General features: G+C 34.4%; 1 protein-coding gene across 4 annotated transcripts in view; it reads right to left on the reverse strand.

Annotated features, from left to right (window-relative positions):
* The window catches only part of SLIT2 (slit guidance ligand 2), a 263,203-nt gene that overhangs the window by 35,335 nt on the left and 205,524 nt on the right, over positions 1 to 22,344 (reverse strand). For 3 of the 4 annotated variants that reach the window (XM_082051076.1, XM_082051075.1, XM_082051078.1), the window contains 12 exons: positions 21,561 to 21,704; positions 20,221 to 20,364; positions 18,929 to 19,095; positions 18,072 to 18,204; positions 15,194 to 15,262; positions 12,721 to 12,792; positions 12,425 to 12,496; positions 10,967 to 11,038; positions 8,279 to 8,442; positions 3,184 to 3,308; positions 2,954 to 3,051; positions 1,407 to 1,546 (listed from right to left, as the gene is read on the reverse strand). In XM_082051076.1, coding sequence (XP_081907202.1) covers positions 1,407 to 1,546; positions 2,954 to 3,051; positions 3,184 to 3,308; positions 8,279 to 8,442; positions 10,967 to 11,038; positions 12,425 to 12,496; positions 12,721 to 12,792; positions 15,194 to 15,262; positions 18,072 to 18,204; positions 18,929 to 19,095; positions 20,221 to 20,364; positions 21,561 to 21,704 — 1,400 coding nt within the window. The remainder of the gene's footprint in view (positions 1 to 1,406; positions 1,547 to 2,953; positions 3,052 to 3,183; positions 3,309 to 8,278; positions 8,443 to 10,966; positions 11,039 to 12,424; positions 12,497 to 12,720; positions 12,793 to 15,193; positions 15,263 to 18,071; positions 18,205 to 18,928; positions 19,096 to 20,220; positions 20,365 to 21,560; positions 21,705 to 22,344) is intronic. The other variant, XM_082051077.1, reaches the window with a different exon arrangement.

The following is a 22,344-nucleotide window of genomic DNA, read 5'->3' on the forward strand; positions in this document are numbered from 1 at the left end:
CTAACATAGAGCTGAAATACAGTTACAGGAGAAATAGCAAACACCTGTCTCTACTTACTGATGCTGTTACCTATTATTTGTTTCTAAGGCTTGAATTGTCAATTGCTCTTAGGTATTAAGGTATCAGTAGTTGGGAAAATAGTATTTTGTCTAAGCAGAAGATTGTTCTTCCAGATATGGACCATCCACTTATTATTAAATACCTTATTCTGGCTACTTATACTTTTAACCTGTATTGCTGTAGATATTATAGCTTATGCTATATGGGGAAATTTCTCCCAAACATTTACCCAGCATAAGTACAGGATAAATACATATATGAGATTATGAAGCTGTATTTCCTATATACCTGTGTTTTGTCATCTTCACTCACTGGGGGTTTCCAAGATTTAAATATTTACTTTAGATTTGAATACCATAAAACATTTGAGCAATCCAACAGGTTGAAGAACTAATGATGGACATAGCTTGGATTAAAAGGAATTAGCTTTGTTTTCTAAAATTAAATTAATTCAGGAGTTCACTTCTCCTCCCCGTTTTCCAGAGCTCCAACTTAGTGCTCCCTCAGGATAGTGAAAACCTCATTGGACAGAGGCAATAGGATTGATTAAAGATATAGGATGACTGAGTTGAGTTAATTATGGTGGATTTTACATTTATTTTTTATCCATTTCAAATAATAGTTTTGTGAATTTAAGCTCTTTGTTCTCCTATTGGTCAACTAGCTGACAGAAAATAGATCTATCTAGTCATAAAAACTACAAATCAGATCAATGTAAAGAATAGATCCTACTTCTTGTTCTCCAGTGTTGCTGTTCTAACTATCTTCCATTCCCACAGAGATGGTGACAGCAAACAAAGACTCTCTGTCTCAAAGAGAGGGGAATGCTTTGGCCTGGCTGCCAACTGAGAGAAACAAATAATTAGAAACTCTCTAATGATATTTTTTTTTTCATACTAGAACAGAAAGCATCACACTCCAAATTAATGTTTCTAACAGAGGGTAGGACAGCATTCAAGGATGCCAAATTCAGTTCCCTTCTGGCACAGACAGATTCTTTTCTGCCCAGTAGGTAACATGAGGCATACAGGATAAAAGCAGAATATTTTTCAGATTTCTGCAGCTACAGAGGTTCTTCATTGGGGTGTCTGGGTAGGTAAACAGTAGGGAGAGACACATTTTGAATTGTCTTTTAAATATCAAATGCTGTAATTTCAAAACTAAGAAAGGAACTAATGAGTGGATATTAAATCTACAACACAACAAGCCATACAGGAGAGAAATATGGGGAGAAACTTGGTTTTAAGTCAATTGTAGAGTAACTACTAATTCACCTTCAAACTGAAGAATATTACTGTTCTGCTAGGAATTCTTTAATTACTTGTACTTTCTCTTATACTCCTACCTGTATATTCAGGTGGACAAAGGCAAGTATAATTATTAATTCCATCCACACAAGTAGAATTATTCTCACAGTCATTGTCTTCACAGTCATCAACATTTACTTCACAATTTTCACCTTCAAATCCATCTGCACAAGTGCACCTGTAATACAGAAAATAAAACTAACCACACTGACATTTTAGCTGGGGAGACCAGACAAGAAGTTCTGCAATTAACAGGTACAATAACTCATAGTCATTATCTCATAAAGGAACATGGTTGCTATAATGTAAGCCACCATATAATAAATGTTTATTTTTCATATTTTAAATTACAGAAAAAAGGCTTCTAAATTTGTGCTTTAATCTTTAGTTTAAGGAGCTTCTTAAATTAAATCACTGAAAATTCTTTTTGAAAAGCGTACTAAGTTCATCTTGTAAGATCAGATTATATTTCTTATGGAAAGTGACTTTTTTTTTTTTAAACAGTTAAACACATGTGAAAGACTGTGGAACCAGTATTCCACTATCATTCAGTTAAATAAACCAATATAAAGTTCTGTTTAAGATTCCATGCATAATACATGCATCAATATATAAAAACAAAGCTTGTATAAACTCTTCAAGGCAGTAATTTTTTTTTTTTTGCTTTTACATATGTCTATACAAACCAAATGCATCAAATTAGATTGTAAATGTAAAAGGTCACTCAAATTTGACTACACATACTTTTTCATGTAACAGGCACTATCCATAATTTCTGCAGCTTTGATTATAAGATCACATTGATTTTCAAAATATGTAGTGTTTAAACAAATAAATAAAAAAGGTCAAATTTTGAGACATGGCTATGTCACTTTAAATTCTAGAGGCATAATAGTAAGCTGTATATGCTTAATTTTTGATAGAAAATGATTTAATCTTTGGGTAGAATTTGGAGTAGAAATAAGAATAATGTCATAATGAATTGCAGGATAGCGAACTGCATCTTTTTGAAGTGTCATTTCTAACAAGCTTGAGGTGTTGATTATTAAATGACTAATAATTTCACATAAGAATGCTAAAGAACTTTATTTCATAATTCATGAAGTACATCTGGCGTAATTGTACTGTGTGATTAAATAACTCAAGATTAAAAATGTTCACAGCATGTTTATCTGCTGGCATAGTGAGTTTCAAATTAATCATTAATTTTCTGTTTCACTGGGATTTGCATTTTATCATTTACATGCTGTTTGTTGAAGTAATACACACGACAACAGATGAATTGTGAGATTTTTTCAGCAGGGATCTAGCTAGCTATTAATTAGCATAATGGAGTCAATACTATGTTGTCTTGACCTGATATGCCTGAACTAATCACAATCATTCGTTATTGTTTTTAACAGATTCAAAGCTTTAGGTTTCCAAGGACAGCAACATGTTCTGAAAACTTCAGGAGCACTGAAAATCTGCCTTTGCGGTGCATATACCAGCAAACACAAAGAACCCAAAGATTAACACCAAAATTATTTCAGCATATAAAACTCAGCAGTTTTCCATCCTCTTACTACAACTTAAAACAACCTACCAGAAACCATCTTTTTCTCCTTCTTTCAAATGACAAGTTCCACCATGGTGACATGGGTTACTAATGCAAGCATGAATGGGAATATCGCAGTCTTGACCCTATCAGGGAACAACAATTATAATTTAAGAAGAAAACACAGACACTAGTGGAAGGGAGCCAAATAAAACTTCAAGGTTGTTAAGGAGAAGCTTACATTGCAGTGAGCTTTTTCCTCTTCATGCAGTACCTACCTTGAAACCATATGGGCAAGTACATCTATAGAAGTCAACTGGATCATTGTTGCAGGTTCCATCATTTTTACATGGATTTGACAAACAGGGGTTACACTTAGCAAGAATATTAATATCCACAGGCCCTTAAAAATACAAATTTGATAGTCAGAAACAAACAACTATATATCTCACAGGACATACCTGCCACATTGCTTTAAATTTTAAAATGAAATTTATATTTTAGACTTCGTGGTGATTCTATATGAGTGGAATGCTGGACTACTCTTAATTCTTTTGACATAACCAAGTATATTTGGGGTTGGGTTTTTGTTTTAATTATAATCTTTTAAAAAAAAGCTGGTCCCAAAGTAACTCCCACTTCCCCATTCTCTGAAATCTGTACAGTTCTGATCCATGATTATGACCTTCTATTTGTATTGAAAAAATGAAGAATACAATTTCAGCTTTTGTCTCGTTAGGGGGTAAAACCTACCTATGAGAAAAAGGGTTATCACAGTTTGCAATCTCACCCTTGATGGTGTTACTGAGAATACTGTTTTAAATGTTTTTTTCTCTTAATTTATTTATTATCTGTAGGATCACAGAGGTGACAAAATGAATCAGTAAAATTACCTGTAAATTGGTTGAACAAAGATTATAAGGACGTAATTCAGAAATTAATATTCATAAAATCTTAAGTTTCAGAATCCAGACTTAGAGCTTTAGCCTACAAAAATCTTATCCCTATTATATACCTATTTTTTAGACATTTATTTTTCTGTTGTTTTACAATTTCAGTACAGCCTTTTCATGGTGAATTTTCAAGATAGAAACAATTTTTTTTTCTTTTCCAAATCCCCAAAGAAATCACTTGCTATTTGTTAAAAGTTAGGAATCACCTGGGTATAAATAATGATTCATTTTCATACACCTTGTGATATTCAAAAAACTGTTTAGTGTAAGAGAAAAAGGGGTTACTTGGCCAAATGCCTATTAAGAGAATGAACATGCATTCTCTACTATCTCCAGCTCTACTGCTTGATGACATTAATGCCTCCAGCTTGATTTCAGATTTCAACTATGAAAAAAATCTTTAGTTATCCACAGGTGATTTGTACATTTTAAGGAATAACCAGTGATTTCTCCTAACTAGACACAAAAAACCAAACTCCTGAGACCTACTGGTATTAATAGAACTACCTGATTACTTCAGAACAGGTTGTACTCAGAGTGAGTCAGACTATAAAGTTTTTCAAGCTAACAAGGCACTTTTACTAGATATATGTGGGGTTTTTTTTGTTTGTTTGGTTGGTTTTTTTTTAACTTTCTTAATGCAATTTTATTTGCAAAATTAATCTCAAATATGTCATTCTAAAGGAGCTGGCACTGGAAGGCAGCCATGTGACTATAAGCATTCAGTAGGGGATATTAGACAGGGGGAGGTTAACATTTATTTTATTTTTTTTTAAATCTGCAGTTACTGGTATTCTTCTGTGTCACAGTTTGCAAGCAAATCCAGAGAGATAAAAACAGTAATATGTAATAAGATGCTTATTGTCAAAACTACAATCTATCTATCTGGATCATTGTCTTCATTACCTTATTTTGAAAGAGAAATCTATGCCTATCTCTGTTAGACTAGCAAAGGGCATAGATAAAAGAGCTGAAACAAACACCATAGAATTAACATCTAGAAAGTCCTGCCTCTGTACTCTAGATTATTGCTGATTATTTGTAGAGTACATTAATAAGTTATGTGAAAAACATAATTAAAAACAAACAAACAAACAAAACTGAAACAACATGCTGCAGCCTGGAAACCTATGCTTCCTTGCCCCAACTGTTTATAATGAACATCATATCCTCTTTTCTACTTCTTATGCAATAAAATGCTAATTATTTGGCATGAATTAAAAAACATTCAGCAACTAAGGTTATTTTCCTAAATAGATTAGCAATCTAAATTTCACTTCTGAAATAGAGCCAGAAAACGGGAACCCAAGTCTCAACAAGATAGTAAACAACATTCTATCTGATTTTGTACTGTGTTTATTTCAAACTATTGTATATGTAGTATCCAATAAAAATTAACATTTTGATTTATCATTCTTGAGTTGTAAGATCAAAAAATGGAAATGTTTCAAATATTTTTACTGAAGTCTAACAAAAAGGAAGTTCTGGAACCTATTTTCATTTGCGTTATATCATTCCTTTCCTCTTTCTACTTATGTGTGTTCAAAGTCTTGTATATGAAAAATAATTAGATTCATAAACTATTGTTTAGTTTTTCATATTGTAGACATATATATTCTTGAATAAGGCCTAACTGGAAAAACATCCTTAAAATCAAAGAAAAAATAAGCAGTGTTCTTTTGTAAACAGTGAAAAACTAACCACATTTTACTGACAAACATTAGCATGCATGTGTAGCTATCTAATATTTTTGAAGAAAAAATATGACACAAACCCTCTCAAAATCAGCTTCTAGAGAAACCTGTTGTAAGAAAAACTTTAAGCTCTGACTCAGGAACTCCTACTCTCTTGCATATGGCCTCAAAGTCAGTCTTTACATTGAGTCACTTATACTAAAGCTGCTAATGAAAGCACTGATTTTAGTACAATGCAGTGGAAACCATCACTTCAGTTAGGCAATTTTCTGACCTCAAACCCAGACTTTCAAAATAACAAAACTATTCATACAATGTGTTAAATGATATCTCATGAAGAGTCAGCTGTAAATTCATCAAAGGGGAAAACAAACAGTAAGCATGCGTGTCAAAGGAAAGAAGTCCGCTCAAGGTACACAAGAGGAAGGTCAGAAGGTCCATTCTTAATCAGATCACCCATTTTGGATCTGCTTATAACCTTACCTGGTATCAGAAAACCACAAGGCCCTGGAATCTCTAGAAGCAGGGCATGGATGTTAAAGGGGCAAAAGATTGAGAATTTGTTAGAGGACACATAAAAGAGAAAAAAAACACCCATAAACCTAGAGAAACAACTGAAAGAAGAAAATACTAAGGGATGAGTCCTGGAGTAAAAGAATTCATAGAATTAGAGTGATTTTATGGAGCTTTACAAGTAAGATAAGACTTAATTTTAAAATGCCCATTTTCACTGGGAACTATTCATTATGTAAGTCAAATTCACTTTCAATTGAATCCAGAGAAACTGATAAGAGGGAATTACACACTATGCTTTTCCTCTAAATATATACACAATAGCAGACCATCAACAGATACATCCAAAAAGTCCTCTCACTCATAGCTTAAAATTTTGTTTCTAATAGGAATATAGCATCTTCCTAATTTCTATTCAGCAGTTCAATTTTAAGCAAAAGATAAAATTACTTATCTTTGAGTAACAGACACATAATGTCTTACAGGGCCATCATGTCATTGAAAAGCTGCTGATTTGCAATCTGTAATTATGAGCATCTTCATAGGACAGTAGCAGGAAAATTATTTTCTCTCAAAGGTATCCATAATACCAGATCTCCACTCTTGGAAGTGAAACAAATACAGTTCTTACCCTGCATAATAATATAAAGGATATTTTCTGATGGGCAAGAGGGAGTAAGAGATACTTTCTGGACTGTCTGACAGAAACATAACAATGACTGTAGGCAGGGGTGACACAGTTTTTAAAACTGACAGAGCTGGAAAACAACCAACAAATCCTTCATGTCCCTGCAAATATTCTTTCACTTATATCCCTACAACAGTGTGTAATAAGAGCATATCTGCAATTATGTTAGGTGTATGCTTGTAGAGAAAATGATTGGCCAGCAAATGTCCTATCCGAAATTAGACTGAGGGATTTTGCAACAGATGAGTGTTACCTGCAACGAACACTGGCATAACCTCAAAGACGTACTGTTGAAAAATTGCAAGAAGGATTTGGAGGGAGAGACATCACACACAACAAAATGGATTCCTGTGATTTTTGTTTACAAAAAAGTTTTTTGATAGGACACCTAAGGAGAGTAGACTAAATAGAATGAACATGCAGTAAAGGACAACTCCAGATGAGACGAACTCCAAAAAAGTCCCATCACTTTTTTAAGGAAGAAATTACAAAGGGATTATGGTCACCTTTGAAGAGATATTAACAGACTGGTAAATCAAGAGAGCTTGAAGATTACCTAGACTGTGAGAATAGGTTACTTCTATAAGATTTAAGATGACATGTTTTTGATGCCTCAGAAATAACTATAAACTTAGCAATAGCTTACAGGTATAAGCACACGTAATTGTCTGTTTTGTTTTGGTTTTCCTAATTGGAGATTTCAATGGTTTTAAATCAGAACAATGAAAAATGAAGCTACAGCCTTTTCTGTGTTTTCAAATCATTTAAGAAAGGAGAAATGGATGGAAGAGAGGAAGATTAAACAGTAAAATAAACTAAGTTCTCTCACATATGAGTAAAAAAGGTACTTTTCTAACCAAAAAATAGCAAGGTTCAGAAAAAGAACCTAAGAATAATAGACAATAATATAAATTGTGCTATAAAAGCCAGCAACACTGGTACCAACATGGAGATAAATGATCTTGGTCCAAACCCTGAGAAACCTCTACATATAACAACATTTTAGAATGAGACCACTACAGAGGTAATCACATCCCTTTATCTACCCTTTTCTTTTAATGTTTTCTCCTGAAATCTCAGAGAGAACATTCTGGACATATTGATTCAGTCACATACCACTGAGATAATGTAGACTGCAAGGATTTACAGTTTTTACTGTAAACAATCTGAAGGAAAAGAACATTCTTTGGCTAAGGGAAGTGTAGATGTTTAAATTGTAGTTCATGACTGAGACAGTACCAAGTACCTATGTATATCCATGTACCAAGAAATGCTTTACTGCAAATCCAAAGACTTTTGTTTTCCATCAACTGTGTGAAAAGAAATAGGCATTGAAGTCTTTAAAATAAATACAGTCCCTGAATGGAACCAAAGGCTACATCTCTCAGTTCAAGGAGGAATGATGAGAAGGCTGAGTGAAGATGCTATAATAAATGTATTTAGAGCATACATAACTCTTATTTCACATCTCAACAATTTGTAAAAATTCAAACCTGATACTTCGAAGAGAAAAATGGAACAGTACCTTGGCAAGTAAATTTTTTAGAAGGAGTTGTGAGAAGAAGTTTATCTGCCATTTCTCCAGGACCAGCACAACGTGCAATACCAGGTTCTTTGTATTCTGATTTGACCCAGTCAGATAGCCACTGCATGTTACAATCACAATAAAGAGGATTTGCTCCAATAGCCCTATGGAAAACAGACAAACAAAAAGCAAATAAAGTTTTAAAGGGGTGCTTTTAAAAACAGAACCCAGAAAACAGGTTGTCAAAAAAACCCTTCAAACCACAAACCTGCTCTCTCTCCACCAAATTGACCCTAAAAGCATGAAGTGTCTGGATTTGGGTTCTAAATCAAGAAATTACAGTTTTAGCAATAAATTTGATCCAGAAATTTAGCTATTCTTAGCTGTGTTATGTGTGAAGTTTGGAGAGCTAATACTAACTACCTCTCTTTCAGTGTTGGTATCTAATGGCTAAGATCAGCTGCATCAGCAGAATGAAACTGCTACTGGGAAATTAAGTTAGCAAGAATAAAGTATTTCTTCTGAAGCAGCCAAGGCAACCCCACAGAGTTCCACCCTGATATTTTTCCTTTTCAGTTTATGGCTCCCAGGCTGGTAGAAACCATCTGTTTCTAAGCTTCCAAATTTGATTTAATCATTTCCTCTTTCGAGCTCTCTCAGTGAACTCACAGCTATGTACAGAATTCTCTAAGAGGTCTCTGCTGCATGGGTAAATAAAACTTCGTTATCCTAGCTTTGTGGTAGTTAAATAAGAATTGCCCTAATACGAAAGCAAATAAATTTCTTTAAATAAATCTGTTGGGGTTTTTTTAATTAAAAAGCAATTTAGCTAGAGATTCTCAGACTTAATTTCTGTAAAGGCTTTTAAAGTGTCTATTTACTCTGCTAGAAACTATAAATACTCTAAAAACTCTGAGAACAATGATATGTTATGTAGTTAATTTAGAGGATAAAAGCATTGTGCTATTCTGTAAAGATGTACTCATATTCCTTTTAAGAAATACAATAACCACAGAACTTTAAACAGATAATCTTGACATGTGCACACTCTGTCAAATGGCAGTATTAGAACATCCTCCTTTCTACAGATTTTTCCGTACTTTTTCCCAGATTGTTCCACAACTTTTGATCAGTGAATCTTCTAGAAATACAAGAAAATCTTTGGCAAGCAAAGGTGGTAGAAACTACCACTGCTGGAACACTCTTTTCTGCCACACAGAGCAGGAAACCCTCTCTTAACTATTGCTACATACTTCCAGCTCAACACATGAAATGATTTACACCTCTTCAGTCAGGCTTAAGTCAGAGCAGTAACCAAACTCAGACTTAGTGATAGGGAACTTCTCATACAAGGAGAAATACCTAGTATTTATTCACTCCATCTTTGCAGGAGTGAATGTCAGCCTGAACTAACACAATTGCCTTTCTGAAATCAGAATATTAGCAAGGATAAGTGGTACCTGTTAAGGAAAAAAAAAAACAAAACCAGCAACAATAATCAAATCTATGTAAACTTTACTGATATTTGATGCAGATAAACTAGTTTAATAGTAGTACTTCAATGAGTTATCAATGGCTTGAAGCTTAATTAGTATCATCAAATCTCTGACAAATAGCAAATTAAACATAAATGTCCACTACTGAAGCAGAAGCAGATAATTGCATTCTAAACAACGGCAGCTGTTCAGAAACATAAAACCCAGATATATCTAAAGGCACTAGTCAACTTACTCCTCAATTGCAAGCGAAGATTTAATAACTATCCATAAACACAACACAGTTTACTAGTCCTAATCTAGGTTCCCACTGAAAATTAAAAATGGGAAAAATATTGCCTCAGATGGTTTTCTGAAATCAGATGTCATGTATTTCATGTAAACTTAACAGACACCAACACGGAATCATAAAATAATTTAGAGCACTCCGGAGGTCATCCAGTCTCAGTTCCTGCACAAAGCAGGGCCCACTTCAAAGTCAGACCAGGGTTGCTCAGGGCTGTGTCCAGCTGAGCTCTGAAACTCTCCAGGGATGAAGATTTTTTGCTTCTTTGAGCAACCTTTTCCAAAGCTGAACCACCCTCACCGTAAAGAATTTTTAATTATGTTCAATCAAACTTCCCTTGTTGCAGCTTGTGACTCTCATTCTTCACTGTGCACCTCTGAGAAAAAACTGTCTCCATCATTGCTGAAATCCCCTTAGAGGCTTAAAAACTATTAGGTCCTTTGGCATCTCCTTCTCCAAGCTAAATAAGCCCAGTTCTTTTAACCTCTCCTCACAGCTCATACAATCCAGCCACCTCCCCACCTTGCTTGCCCCTATCCTGTATTTGCTCTGGTTCATACATATCTGCTTTGTGCTGGAGAAACTGAACACATATTCCAGATGTGGCCTTAAGAGGGCCAAGCAAATGGGAGTGACTGCTGTCCTCAATCACCTGGCTCGTTGCTTTCTAATGTAGCCCAGAGTCTTCAGCCTCTGTTGCCACTAGAACGCACGGCAGATGAGTTCAGTTTACTGCCCACCAAGAGGCCCAGCATTTTTCTGCTGAGCTGCTAGCGGCTCTGGACAGACCCCAGCCTATACTGATGCGTGAGCTTGTTCCAGAGCAGGCCTTCGCATTTTGTCTTTGTTCAACTGTATGAAATTTGCTAAATATAACATTTAAAATGCAGCTATCTGAATACTTACAGGTGTGATAATGACGAAAGATCATTAAAAGCTCCTTCAGGAACAACAGAAATATCATTTCCATGTAAGGATCTTAAAAAGAAAATAAACAATGCATAAAAATCAGCAGGTTAACTGCGAATTTAATCTTTGGTACAGTTTTCAACTTTTTACTTTTTGTTTTCTTTTCACTTCCTCAGTGTTTCCAGCTGTCGTGTTCTTTCTTCGTTTGTTTTTTAAGCTTTAACTGGCAGCCTGCTTGTCACTTGATATTTTTCATCCTTAATTTTCATGAGAAATGTTACTAATAGGATTATTTTTAAATTGAAAGAATAAAGGTCAGTAAAAGTAGGTACATCTGCAAAGTACTGATTGGATTTAAGGATAGCAGAAGAGTTATTATTTCTGACTTTTTCACCAATTCGCTGAAAATCCCATTAATTATGTTCATACTTTGTTTTTTAAATCTTTCATGGATTCATGGAAAATATAGGCATTGACTGTTCATTAATATAAGTACTAATTTGATAGTAAAGGTAAAGAACTAAAGACCATATTAAGCATCAATACCAGGATTAGTGTTATCTCTGTTTCCTATAGAAAACCTGCACAAAAGTATTTCTCCTCTTCTATAAATTCATTCAGTTACATGTATATCTAGCACATATAGGACTATGGTTCTTGAAATTATCCACATTTATATAAAATAATTGATGTTATGCAAGTACATTTAAATAATGCCATGCTTGACACATTTAATCCAACTAAGCTATTAAATCATTAGAAACTACCCAAATGGAGGCAAAAATTACAAGTTTTGCTGGGGACTTTTGAGAAATAATTTTTTGCAGTATTGTGGTTGTTTTTTTCCTTAATGACAAACTGAAGCTGTAAACTACACTGACTGGTCTTTACTTTCCTTTGTCCCTTTTTGTGCCCTTTCAACCATATTTCTCCTGGTGTTAAAATAGAAAGTTTTCTTGGAAACAAAAAGTAATTTTATTGATTTTTCAATAGTAAACCATGATGTCATAGTTTTGAAAATACTCCCAAATTAAATGAAACAACAAAGAAAGAAATTTATTCTTGGAATAAAAATATTCAAAACTCAACTGCAAAACACCCTCATATATACTGAGGAATTTATACACATGGCATTTTTGTTGGACTTAAATGCTTATAACAAGGAATAATGTAACAAAGAAAAGAAATACAGCCAAGATTAAAAAGAATTAAAGAAAAACTGTATGTCTGTATATACAATATTGCCCAGGGTCCTCAACTTGTCCCAACTTCTTGTGCAGCATTTTGAGAATGTACTTCCCCAGAATGAAGCCACTTAGATTTTTAAGGATACGTAAATATCACTTCTCAAATGCTTGATAGATTTTAAAATCTAGTAACCTCCTGCAGATTCGCTATCTGTTGTACACAAATAAAAATTCTGTAAAATAGCAATGGTTAAAAAATAATACTTACAATAACCTAAGTGATTTCAAGCCATCAAAAGTCCGTGCAGGGATACACCTCAGGCGGTTGTAACTAAGAATTCTGGAAATACAAAAAATACTATCAGTGATTTATATCAGCCATTCAGTAAACAATGCAGAGCATGATCAGAACCAGCTTTTGCACACGTAGCTAGTTAGGAAACAAGTTATTTTATAGCCTCCACAACAAGCAAGCTTTATTATCAATTAAATGTCCTTTCTTTCCAAGACAAAAAAACCCACTGCAATGCTTCCAAAGAGTCAATGTTACATGTTTAAACTTACAAGGTGAGCAGCTGAGTCATGTTGCTGAAGCTCTGATTAGAAAGAGTGCTGATTCTGTTGTTACTTAAATCTCTATAAAAAATAAATGCAGAAATTCAGACCTTAAAATGACTGCCCCATTCCTGAAACACTGTAAGTTAAAACTCACAGACACATTATTTTTATTAGTAGAAGTAGTATGATCATTGGCATCAATATTTAAAGCAGCACATATTTTTATTTTCACATGCCACGTACAAGCCCAGCAAGAGTTCAGCCTGATCAATGAAAAGCATTTTCATTTCAACACAGATGAAAAAGCAGTGCAATGCATTCTTATACCACAGCAATGTCCATCATGCTACTAAGTTAATGCGATCCTACATGAACTTAAGTATAGAAATTAAAGTGGTGTTTTAAAGTGGAAATCATTCTAGTCCTGTCTCTTATGACACCTGAGTAAATATAATCTAATACTCTTCTTAACACTTATATGCTGAAGACATCAAAGCCCAGACCTGTTATTACAAAGAACACTATCTAAGATCTGCAGAGAAAGCCTCACCATCTTTCTTGTTGTTCAATATTCTGGTGAATAAAATCTTAACCATAAGTGTGATGGAAGGTGGAGAAGTATGCTGGTAGCTTCAAAGATAGCAGCTTCAAAGAAGCTTTATCAAACTTCAATACTGTTTGTTCTTTATTCTCATATTGTACTTTAGTTTTCATTTTATGATGACTATTTCACTATTGTATACTGTATCTTGTGGTCAAATATAGCATTTGTTTCTGAGGGCACCTTGGTGTTTTAACTCAGGAGTACTGTTGAATAGCAATATATAGCAATATATATTTTTCCCCTTAAATTTTGTGAAAGCATGTAAGACAATAATAAACATATTAGGCAAGTAGAGCAAAATTCAAAAGAGAAGGAATAATTTAGAAATAAACAATTTTCCTCGTTAATCTAGAACTCAGGAGACACCTATGTAATTCCTTGTTTGGCCACAGAAGTGCTATGCATAGTGTTTTGGTTTTCCAGACACAGTTGAGGAACGTTCTTAACTTCATAACAGCAGGATAAGGATACATTCAGAAGAGATTACAATAAAGTGTCCCACAGGTCTGGTATATAAACACTGCTTATACTAATCTTATTTGAATTTTATTTATTGTTCATCTATAATTTATCTTATTACATTTGTCTGCTAAGTTGTCTGCATTTTCTGATTAGGTGGTAAAGTTATATGATTTCTGGCTATGTTTGTCAAAAATAGACCAAGAGTACCTAATCTCTGTGACATATATCCACTCTTCACTGATACTGTTACTGCACACAGTCCAATCTATATGGTTGCATTTTGTACTGAGGTTGCAAAGTTTATATTTTCTGTGTGCTGCAAGTTAGGTCTTGTGTAGTAACTTCTCTAAACAATCCACAAAGGTGTCCTGCAGGTTCTATGCTATATACATTTCAGAATATTGGAAGGGGTTTTTCCTGACAATACTTACAAAATACAAAGTTTTGTAAACATGTTTTTTTCTAAAACTGTAACTGTGACAACTTTTGTCTAGCATGAGGTAAATAAAGGAAATAAAAGTTCTTGTTTTTGAATGCAAAACCATTGTCAATTTTTGCAGCAAAGCTCTAAACCCAGTTGAAAAGAAATTGAAGGGATTTTGTTACTCCCTTCCACTTTCTATTCTGATTACAAAGAAACCACAAACTGCTTTCAGAATGTTACACAGTTCAGCCTCAGCTGGTATAAATTTCTGTAGCCCTAACAAAGGCCATGGAATTACGGCCATTGACATAGACAGTCTTCCTGTTTCTCTCACTCTACTCTTACAAGGTACAGAAATCATATTCAAATAGTTCATGAAGTAGAGGTAATACATTTTAGAGCAGCTAGTGATTTGCCTTAAATCAGAGTGAGTCAGCAATAGTTGGGAGTGAGGTGTTCTAGACAAGCTTTGTTTGAGTCATTAAATCACATATTGTGGGAGAAACAGAAGGGGTTACATCAAAGTGGTAGAACAGCTGTATGTGCTATTCCTATGTGAAACATATGATGAAGTGAAGCGTATCAAACAATGTTTCTTTTGTAAATGGAATAATTGTAGTGCCTTTATGGAGCTGCATAAAAAAAAACGCTGTACTACCCTAACACATTTTGTAAGATCTTGCATCTCTTTTCAGGTTAACTATAATTTTAACTTATTTACTTTGTGATAGAATCACTGGAATGAAATACCTCTGTTTATAACATGTGACTGAGTATATTATATGTAGGATGTGGTAAGTAGAACAAGTAATATTCTACTTATCACATCCTCCATTATGAAATGTGGTTAGGTATTACATTTACTAACAGATATGATACATTTTCCATGTTTTTTTTTTTTTTTCTTATAATGAAACCCAAGTATAATGAAGTAAGGTTTTTTGTTTTCTTTTCATGCCAGTAGAGAATGATGCTCTAAAACTACTTACATGAGTGTTAAATGCTTGTAGTTGGAAAGCTCTTTTGGAACAAGGGTAAACTGATTTCCATCCAAATACCTAAAACAGAAACAAACAAACAAAAAAAAATAAAGCAAAATAGAGCATTATTTTTTCATTATAACAGTATTATCTTCATCCACTAATCTTAGTATCCAACAGTAAAGTTAATAACAAATGAATACACAACCAACTCTTACATAGTGCTTTCTATTATTTTGTAAAGACTTTGCAAAATGAGGTCTTTATCATCTCTGTTTCACACACACACAGATAAAAAGTAAATCTGACTTCTGCAAGTCACATTAAGTGTGGAATTTCAGCTATTGCAAATAGACACTGACCCTGACATTGCAGAGGCAGTCCTTTACAGTGGAAAAAGGAAGGGCTAGTCCCATCTCTAACAGTAAATTCATTTGTCATGCCTGCAGTTCAGGTCACCTTCCCTAATTTCTCCATGTATATCTCATGATATATCAGGCATGACACACTATAAGCCTGTTACCATGGAGGATGTTAGGGACTAAAGGCCATCATCAATTATTCTTCACTAGAAAAGTTAGATTTTTTTTAAAAAACTTTTTCCCCTCTTTGTAGGTTTACAGCTCCTGTATTATACTGCTTGCTCCTCTTCTCTGCTCATAATTCTCATTAACAGACATGTTCATCCTTAGAGTTAACAGGTGCAGAGCCATCAAGAGGTACCAGCACATGAGTCACAGGCAAAGGAAGGTAACAAGCCTTGTCTAAAAAGCTTCCAGCATGCAGCCAGTCTTTACAAAGTACAAGTGGAGGGGCTGTCCATGTAACCAGGGCAAGAAGTGCTGAATTTATCTGATTCTCTGAAATGGAGCAAACAGTGGTAAGAAGATTAAAGGTCTTCAGTTTCTCAACTGGGGCAAATAACTTGCTGATGGTGGTATTACTTGTGTCTCCTGGAACTCAAGTAAAAACCACACCCTCATCATCCCTATACAAAGAAGAAATATTAGCCATCCAAACGTCTGGAACACACTGGTTAAGAGCAGTCTCTGATAAAGACGTTCTTATATTAATTTTGAGCTTAAAGTTTTAAGCATGCTTCACCATCTTTGGAAACCTGTCTTGACTAAATGGATGAGCTGAAACACAGTTAAACTTAATGAAATAACTTAGACCATGCCTTCCTTAGGCCCGCTTGCCAAATCCAAAATATGTGACTCTACAAGTTTCATGCTTACAATATGCTAATATCATTACATAAATGAGGATGAATGTAGCATGGGCTCATATACTTAATTATTAAAAAAGAAACCAATATTTAAACTCTTCAAAGGAGCAAGTATTCTGAGAATACTCTTTTATCAACAGATATATTAGGATATGCTGTTTTAGCTTCATTAGAACTGAAGTACTACAAGTGTCTGCTCGGCTGATAAAAATTTCTCCTTGTTCAAAGGAAACAGCGATTAAGATATTTTATAAAACACACAAAGAGTACATCTTGGAAGGGTTATGCATGCTAATGAACAAGAAGAATCAATCAGTATGCAACTGCTAACAGGAACCACCTGCATTATCCTTTTGAAAAATATGCTAAATTGCATGCACAGACACTAATTAAAGCATGCCAAATTGTACACAAACGAGTTTTCAGTCACAGTCAGGGTTCCACTTGCACTTCCAAAAGTATCTCTCTTTAGATGCTTAATTTTACATTGCATTGAAGCCTCATGTTGTCAAATTGTATTTATTAGGCCAGGCTACATTTAAGTACGTCATCTTTGATTCGGGAAAAAAAAAAAAACCCTGATGAAATAAGTTATATGTTTATATAGCTGTGTGCTATTTTGAAGTTTTAGTAATTTCTCTTCATTAATGACTAAAGCCTTTGGATGCTCTTAAGCACCAAACTACAGTGGACAGTTCAGAATCTTCTCTATAATACCAACTAGTAAAAGAATAAAACTGTTTCAGTGACATAAGATGCACAGTCATGATTTCTTCTGAAAAGCACTGCATTAATCAGTGATTATGAAGCATTAGTAATTTAATATTAAACACTTGCCATATGTAACACAAACCTAACTTTTTTTCTTGTCAATTATTTCTATTTATTTCTATCTTGTGACCTATCTGATCAAGATGCAAATGAGCTGATTAACTCAATTTTTAGGTTTATATTTTTCCTTCCATAATGCATAAAAATTGACTCATCCAGTTATTATCTTCAAACAATATGTGATGTGGCAAGCTCTTTGTCACATCAGTGTCACTGTCCATCTGCATATGCAAATTCTATCTTTTTCATAAAATGTAATCTTTACCATTTTTTTAACATAAAAATGTATCAGGAGATTAATAAAATATCACAGATTGTATAAGACTGCCTATGTGAAAAGACCATTCTTTCTAAAATGTCACAAAACTGTATTTATTAGGAAAATATCCAAACACAGTAATAGATTGTTTCTTTTGGCTGTTTCATGTAATTGCATTTCTTCTAATCCTTCCTAAACACTGACCAAAGAATCAGATTCACTGTTGTGAACCCATTGTAATATGATATCCACATTCAGTTATACGTTATTTCAATGTTGGCATTATCAAATCTGAGAGTGATTATAATTTCATACACATATACTTTTAGAGCTTTTCAGTAATAGATAGTTCTTAGAGTGTTCTGAAACTTATAGAGCATTTCTAACTCAAAATTCACCTCAAATTTCTGAAGGTACTGTGGCAGTCTTATACCTATAAAGCTGTATACGAATAAATTTGAACTGATCTACTAAATCAAATTCTTCATTTTCTTCTCCCCTCATTCTTGAACCTGGCAATATAAATGTGACATCGATTTTCACAAAAGGAAAAAAAGTGTGCCACTTACAGTTCAGTTACATCTTTTGGGATGCCCTTGGGCAAAGCTTTTAGGCCTTTGTTGCTGCAGCGAACTACTGTGTCTAGACAAGTACATTCTGCAGGACAGCGGGACAGTGGAGAGCAGCTGTTGTCGTCGTTTCCTGGTTAATAAAAACAAACAGAAGAAATAATATCCTAATATCCCACCTGGAATTCCTATAAGCAAATATGATATTTCTACATTATGATATCTCTCAGTAGGGAAATCTTTAAGTCATCTCTGTAAACCATTGCTCCAAGAATTCACATTTCAAGTGATGCTTTTTTTAGTACAATGCTGTTTTAGTAGGCAAAAATGTTATTATACGGAAAAATGATCATTAAAGAAAAAGTAAAAATAAAAGAGAATAAAGCAAAAAAAAATTGTTTTTCAAAATTAAAAAATTATTAAAACCAAAGAGATTCTCTTTACAGAAAAGTTAGTGCCTTGAAAACTGTCAAACTAATTAATGGAAGTCACAAATTAAGTAAAATGGTTTGTTATTTGATCAAATAACCTGAATGAGCACTTGATTCAAGCATCAGCATTTGAGAATATTCTCAGCTGAACTACAACATTTGATCAATCTATTTATTTTTTCTGTTATCTCTAAATTATGATTAACAGTACTGAACATAGCCAAGAAAAACTTTTGAGCACATATATAGAATAGCTATGTGCTTGCTGATCATCAAAGCATGGGTGAAAGATTTTTAAGCTGACATAGAAACTGAACATGAAACACAGGCGAAGTTAATTAATGCATAACGCTTTAGGATATATGGGAATCATGCAGCTATACATATGAAAGCTGTAATTATAAAAAGTTCAAATAATTTTCTTACCATCATCACATGTAAAATCCTGAATTGCCACATCCTGGATGGGAATCTCTTTGAGGAAATAGGGTTTTTGGCAGCGAGGGTTCCCTGTTACAATGCGTTTCTTCCTCAGCCAGTCTCCAAGCCATGCAAGATGACAGTTGCAGTTGAAGGGATTGGCCAAGAGGTTTCTGAGAACCACAGGAAAGTTTACTTCAGATGAGCCCATTTTGTCATCCTAAGTATTGTATTTCTATTTTCAGAAAGCTAAGCTTAAATACCATTCTTCAAACAATACTATGTACAAACCATACGTGAAAGCCGTTATCTAGGCTCTGTGTGGTGAATCTTCATATAACTCGTTTAGAAATAATTCAAAACTGTCAAAGACCTGACTTGTTGTCAAGCCACTCTGCACTGATAATGCAATAATTTCATATAGAAATGAAGGGTGATTACTCTACATTATTAGCTTTAACCTGAAAACAGCTATTCCATTAATTTGTCATCCCAAGATTTCCATCTTTTATTTGCTCCAGGGAATAAGTTTCCTATCTGAAGTGACAGCTAAATTGATTACATGCCAGTTATAAAAATGAATTCACTTCTAGAAGTCTCAGTACTTCTGGCATCTCCTTACTTCAGCACAGACCTATTGACAATTCCATTGTTTATAAACATGCCATCCTTAATATTCACAAATTAGTCACTTGGTGCAAAGTGTCACTTTCTCTGTAAAAACGGGATTAAGTACTTTCCTGAATGATGCTACCTACAAAATGCATTTCTTCAGTAAACCAAGTGGCAGCTTCTCTCACTGTTTTCCCTTCCCTTAAATTACATTGCATTTAAATAAAAAATGGATGTCTTTTTATAGAAAGGGGGACTGCAGCTTCATTATAAAACATGTGTGAATTAAGATCCTGATTAGGCTGAGGAAATATAAGATAATGATTGGATGGCACAGTGCAGAAAGACAGACAACATGTGGATTCAACCAGCTGTGATTGTGTGATGCCTACACAAAATGTGGCCTTCTACCCTGGCTCAGTTCAGGGAGTTTCTGCAAGGGGGCCAGCAGGACATTTTTCCTGCCTTCTCAGGCACTTCTGCATCAAAGGGCACCATGAAAACATACTCTGCATGTGTCTAAGATGGTCCAGAATAGAAACATCCTCCAAAAAATCTCTCTATAAACTTTATGTTCCCTTTAATTTACCTCATGCTGTCAAATTATAAAGTAAACCAATAGGAGAAATGTCCCTAAAACATTATATCTTTCAACTTGGGTCAGTTAAAACACGACCATGACTTACAATGTGGAGAGTGAATGCAATGTATCGAAGGAGCCGGGCGCCACAGTGGTGATCTGGTTGTCGTAGAGTGAGAGCAGGCGGACCGAGCTCAGCCCTGTGAAGCTGTCGTTCCCCACACAGCTCACACGGTTGCTCCTCAGCATCCTGAGAAAGGAACGATCAGCATTGCTTAGCTTAGCCTGAGCAGGCAATGGAGCTGAAGTGGTGGCCTAAGCAGGGGCCAAGAGGTATAAATCAAATTGATTCAGATTCCCCAAACCAGAGATACACAGCAGCCTCCTCTTCATGTTTCCAAGCCTATTGACCCTGTCATTCCTAACTTTGCATTTAAAGCTGCTAAAAATTCTTAGATGCAGCTATTCTTAGAAAAGTTCATGAGGAAAAAATATTCAGTTATTGATGGATAGATAGGAAACCAGCAAATTTCAAAGCTAGCATGTTTTACAGAAATATGAGATTTTAGAATAGATGTTTCTTGCTTAATATTTTGAAATTTTTACTAGATCTTATAGTCATGCTTGAGGAGGAGTCAGGATAGCCTGATTTCATTTAATTGAAACACTTGCGAGTGTAGTAGAAGGGGTTTTAGAATTTATCCTAAGCAAATTCAGGTTGAAGGGGCCTCAGGAGGAGATCAGCTGGTATAATGCAACCTTCTGCTCCATATATGTGGCAGTTCTGGAGCTGATTTATTAAAAATAACTAATGTCTATGGACAGCTGAAGCCCCAAATACCATTTAATGTTGGCTCTGCTCTGCTGATCAGAAGGAAAGGCTCTCTGAAAAAGGCCAAGAAGCTGTGGGTTGTAAAAACTGCCTTTATGGAAAGAATGAATTGAATTCAAGCTATGCTGCTCTTGCTCCTCCCTCCACTGTTGAAATGACACTAAAATTACTTAGCAGAGAATAATTTCCCACATTTCAATATCCTTCAGAATAATTTTTTCCTCTAGCAAAATTCCCAATAATAGTTGAGCTGAATTGAATCAGACTCCATTATGTAAAATGTATAATTCCCGTGCAAAATTCTGGTACTTTGAAGCAGATGATTATTCCCATTTCTGTTTCTGCTGTTGGATGTTGACTGATTCCCAGCCATTTCATCATTTTAGAGGACACAATTTCTCTAGTCAAGTAACCATAATGAAGAATTTCAGCTACATTATATCCATAATTACTAATTCATATTATGTATGATAAGTTGTTTGTAAAATATGAACAAAAACTAAGACACGCTTGAATAATCAATAGCTAATCCTCCAAAATAAAAGCTTTTAGGACAGAATATTACATTAAAAAAAAGGCAGAAAGAATAAAAACACCCAAATAATTGCACTTACAGTGTTTTAAGACTTTCTAGTCCTTTGAACATTTTGTGGCGAACACTTTCCAAGCGGTTGCTAGTGAGCAACAGTTCATTCACACCAGAGGCTCCGTCAAATGCTCCTTCTTCGATATCAGTAATCTTGTTATTGCTCAGGTTTCTATTACATGTTAACAGAAACAGACAAAAATACGTTTTCCTTTTTAAAATACCCTAAATCAACTGTTAAATGCTGCAGATTGCGTAGATTTCAGGCTATGGAGTTACTGTGTAAAAGCAACAAATGTATTGTTCAACTTCAGAGCAATAAAAGCAAAATTCAATGCCCTGCTAACTAAACAAGTAAAGCAGTGTTTAGGAGATATTTTAAATAATGAAAATTTTCCACTCCATGCTGCTGCCATGCAAGAATATATTTTTATAATTTTGAATCTTGTCAGTGACTATTTTTTTTTCATGTCTCCAGTCCTTGTAACATTATTAGATGAATTAATAACAAATTGATATTGTGTAAGTACCCACACAACTAAGGACTCTGATTTCTTTATTTCATCTACGTAGACACAAATATAAGAAAACAGTATAAAGAGCACCATATGTTAATGAAATGTGTGAATGTAAACAGTAAAGGAAATGTTAACCATTTATGACATGAGTAAAAAAGGAGGGCTTATAAGCAAGATAGTTCATTTATCTACAATTTGCATGCAAAGCAGATGAAAATGTGGGAAAAGGACCAAAGATACTGCCAAAATATTTAGTGTTTATAGTTTTTAGTTGAAATATGGAAATTACATCCC

The sequence above is a fragment of the Streptopelia decaocto genome (assembly GCF_964273445.1).
Source record: "Streptopelia decaocto genome assembly, chromosome: 4".
NCBI classification, from domain to species: Eukaryota; Metazoa; Chordata; class Aves; order Columbiformes; family Columbidae; genus Streptopelia; species Streptopelia decaocto.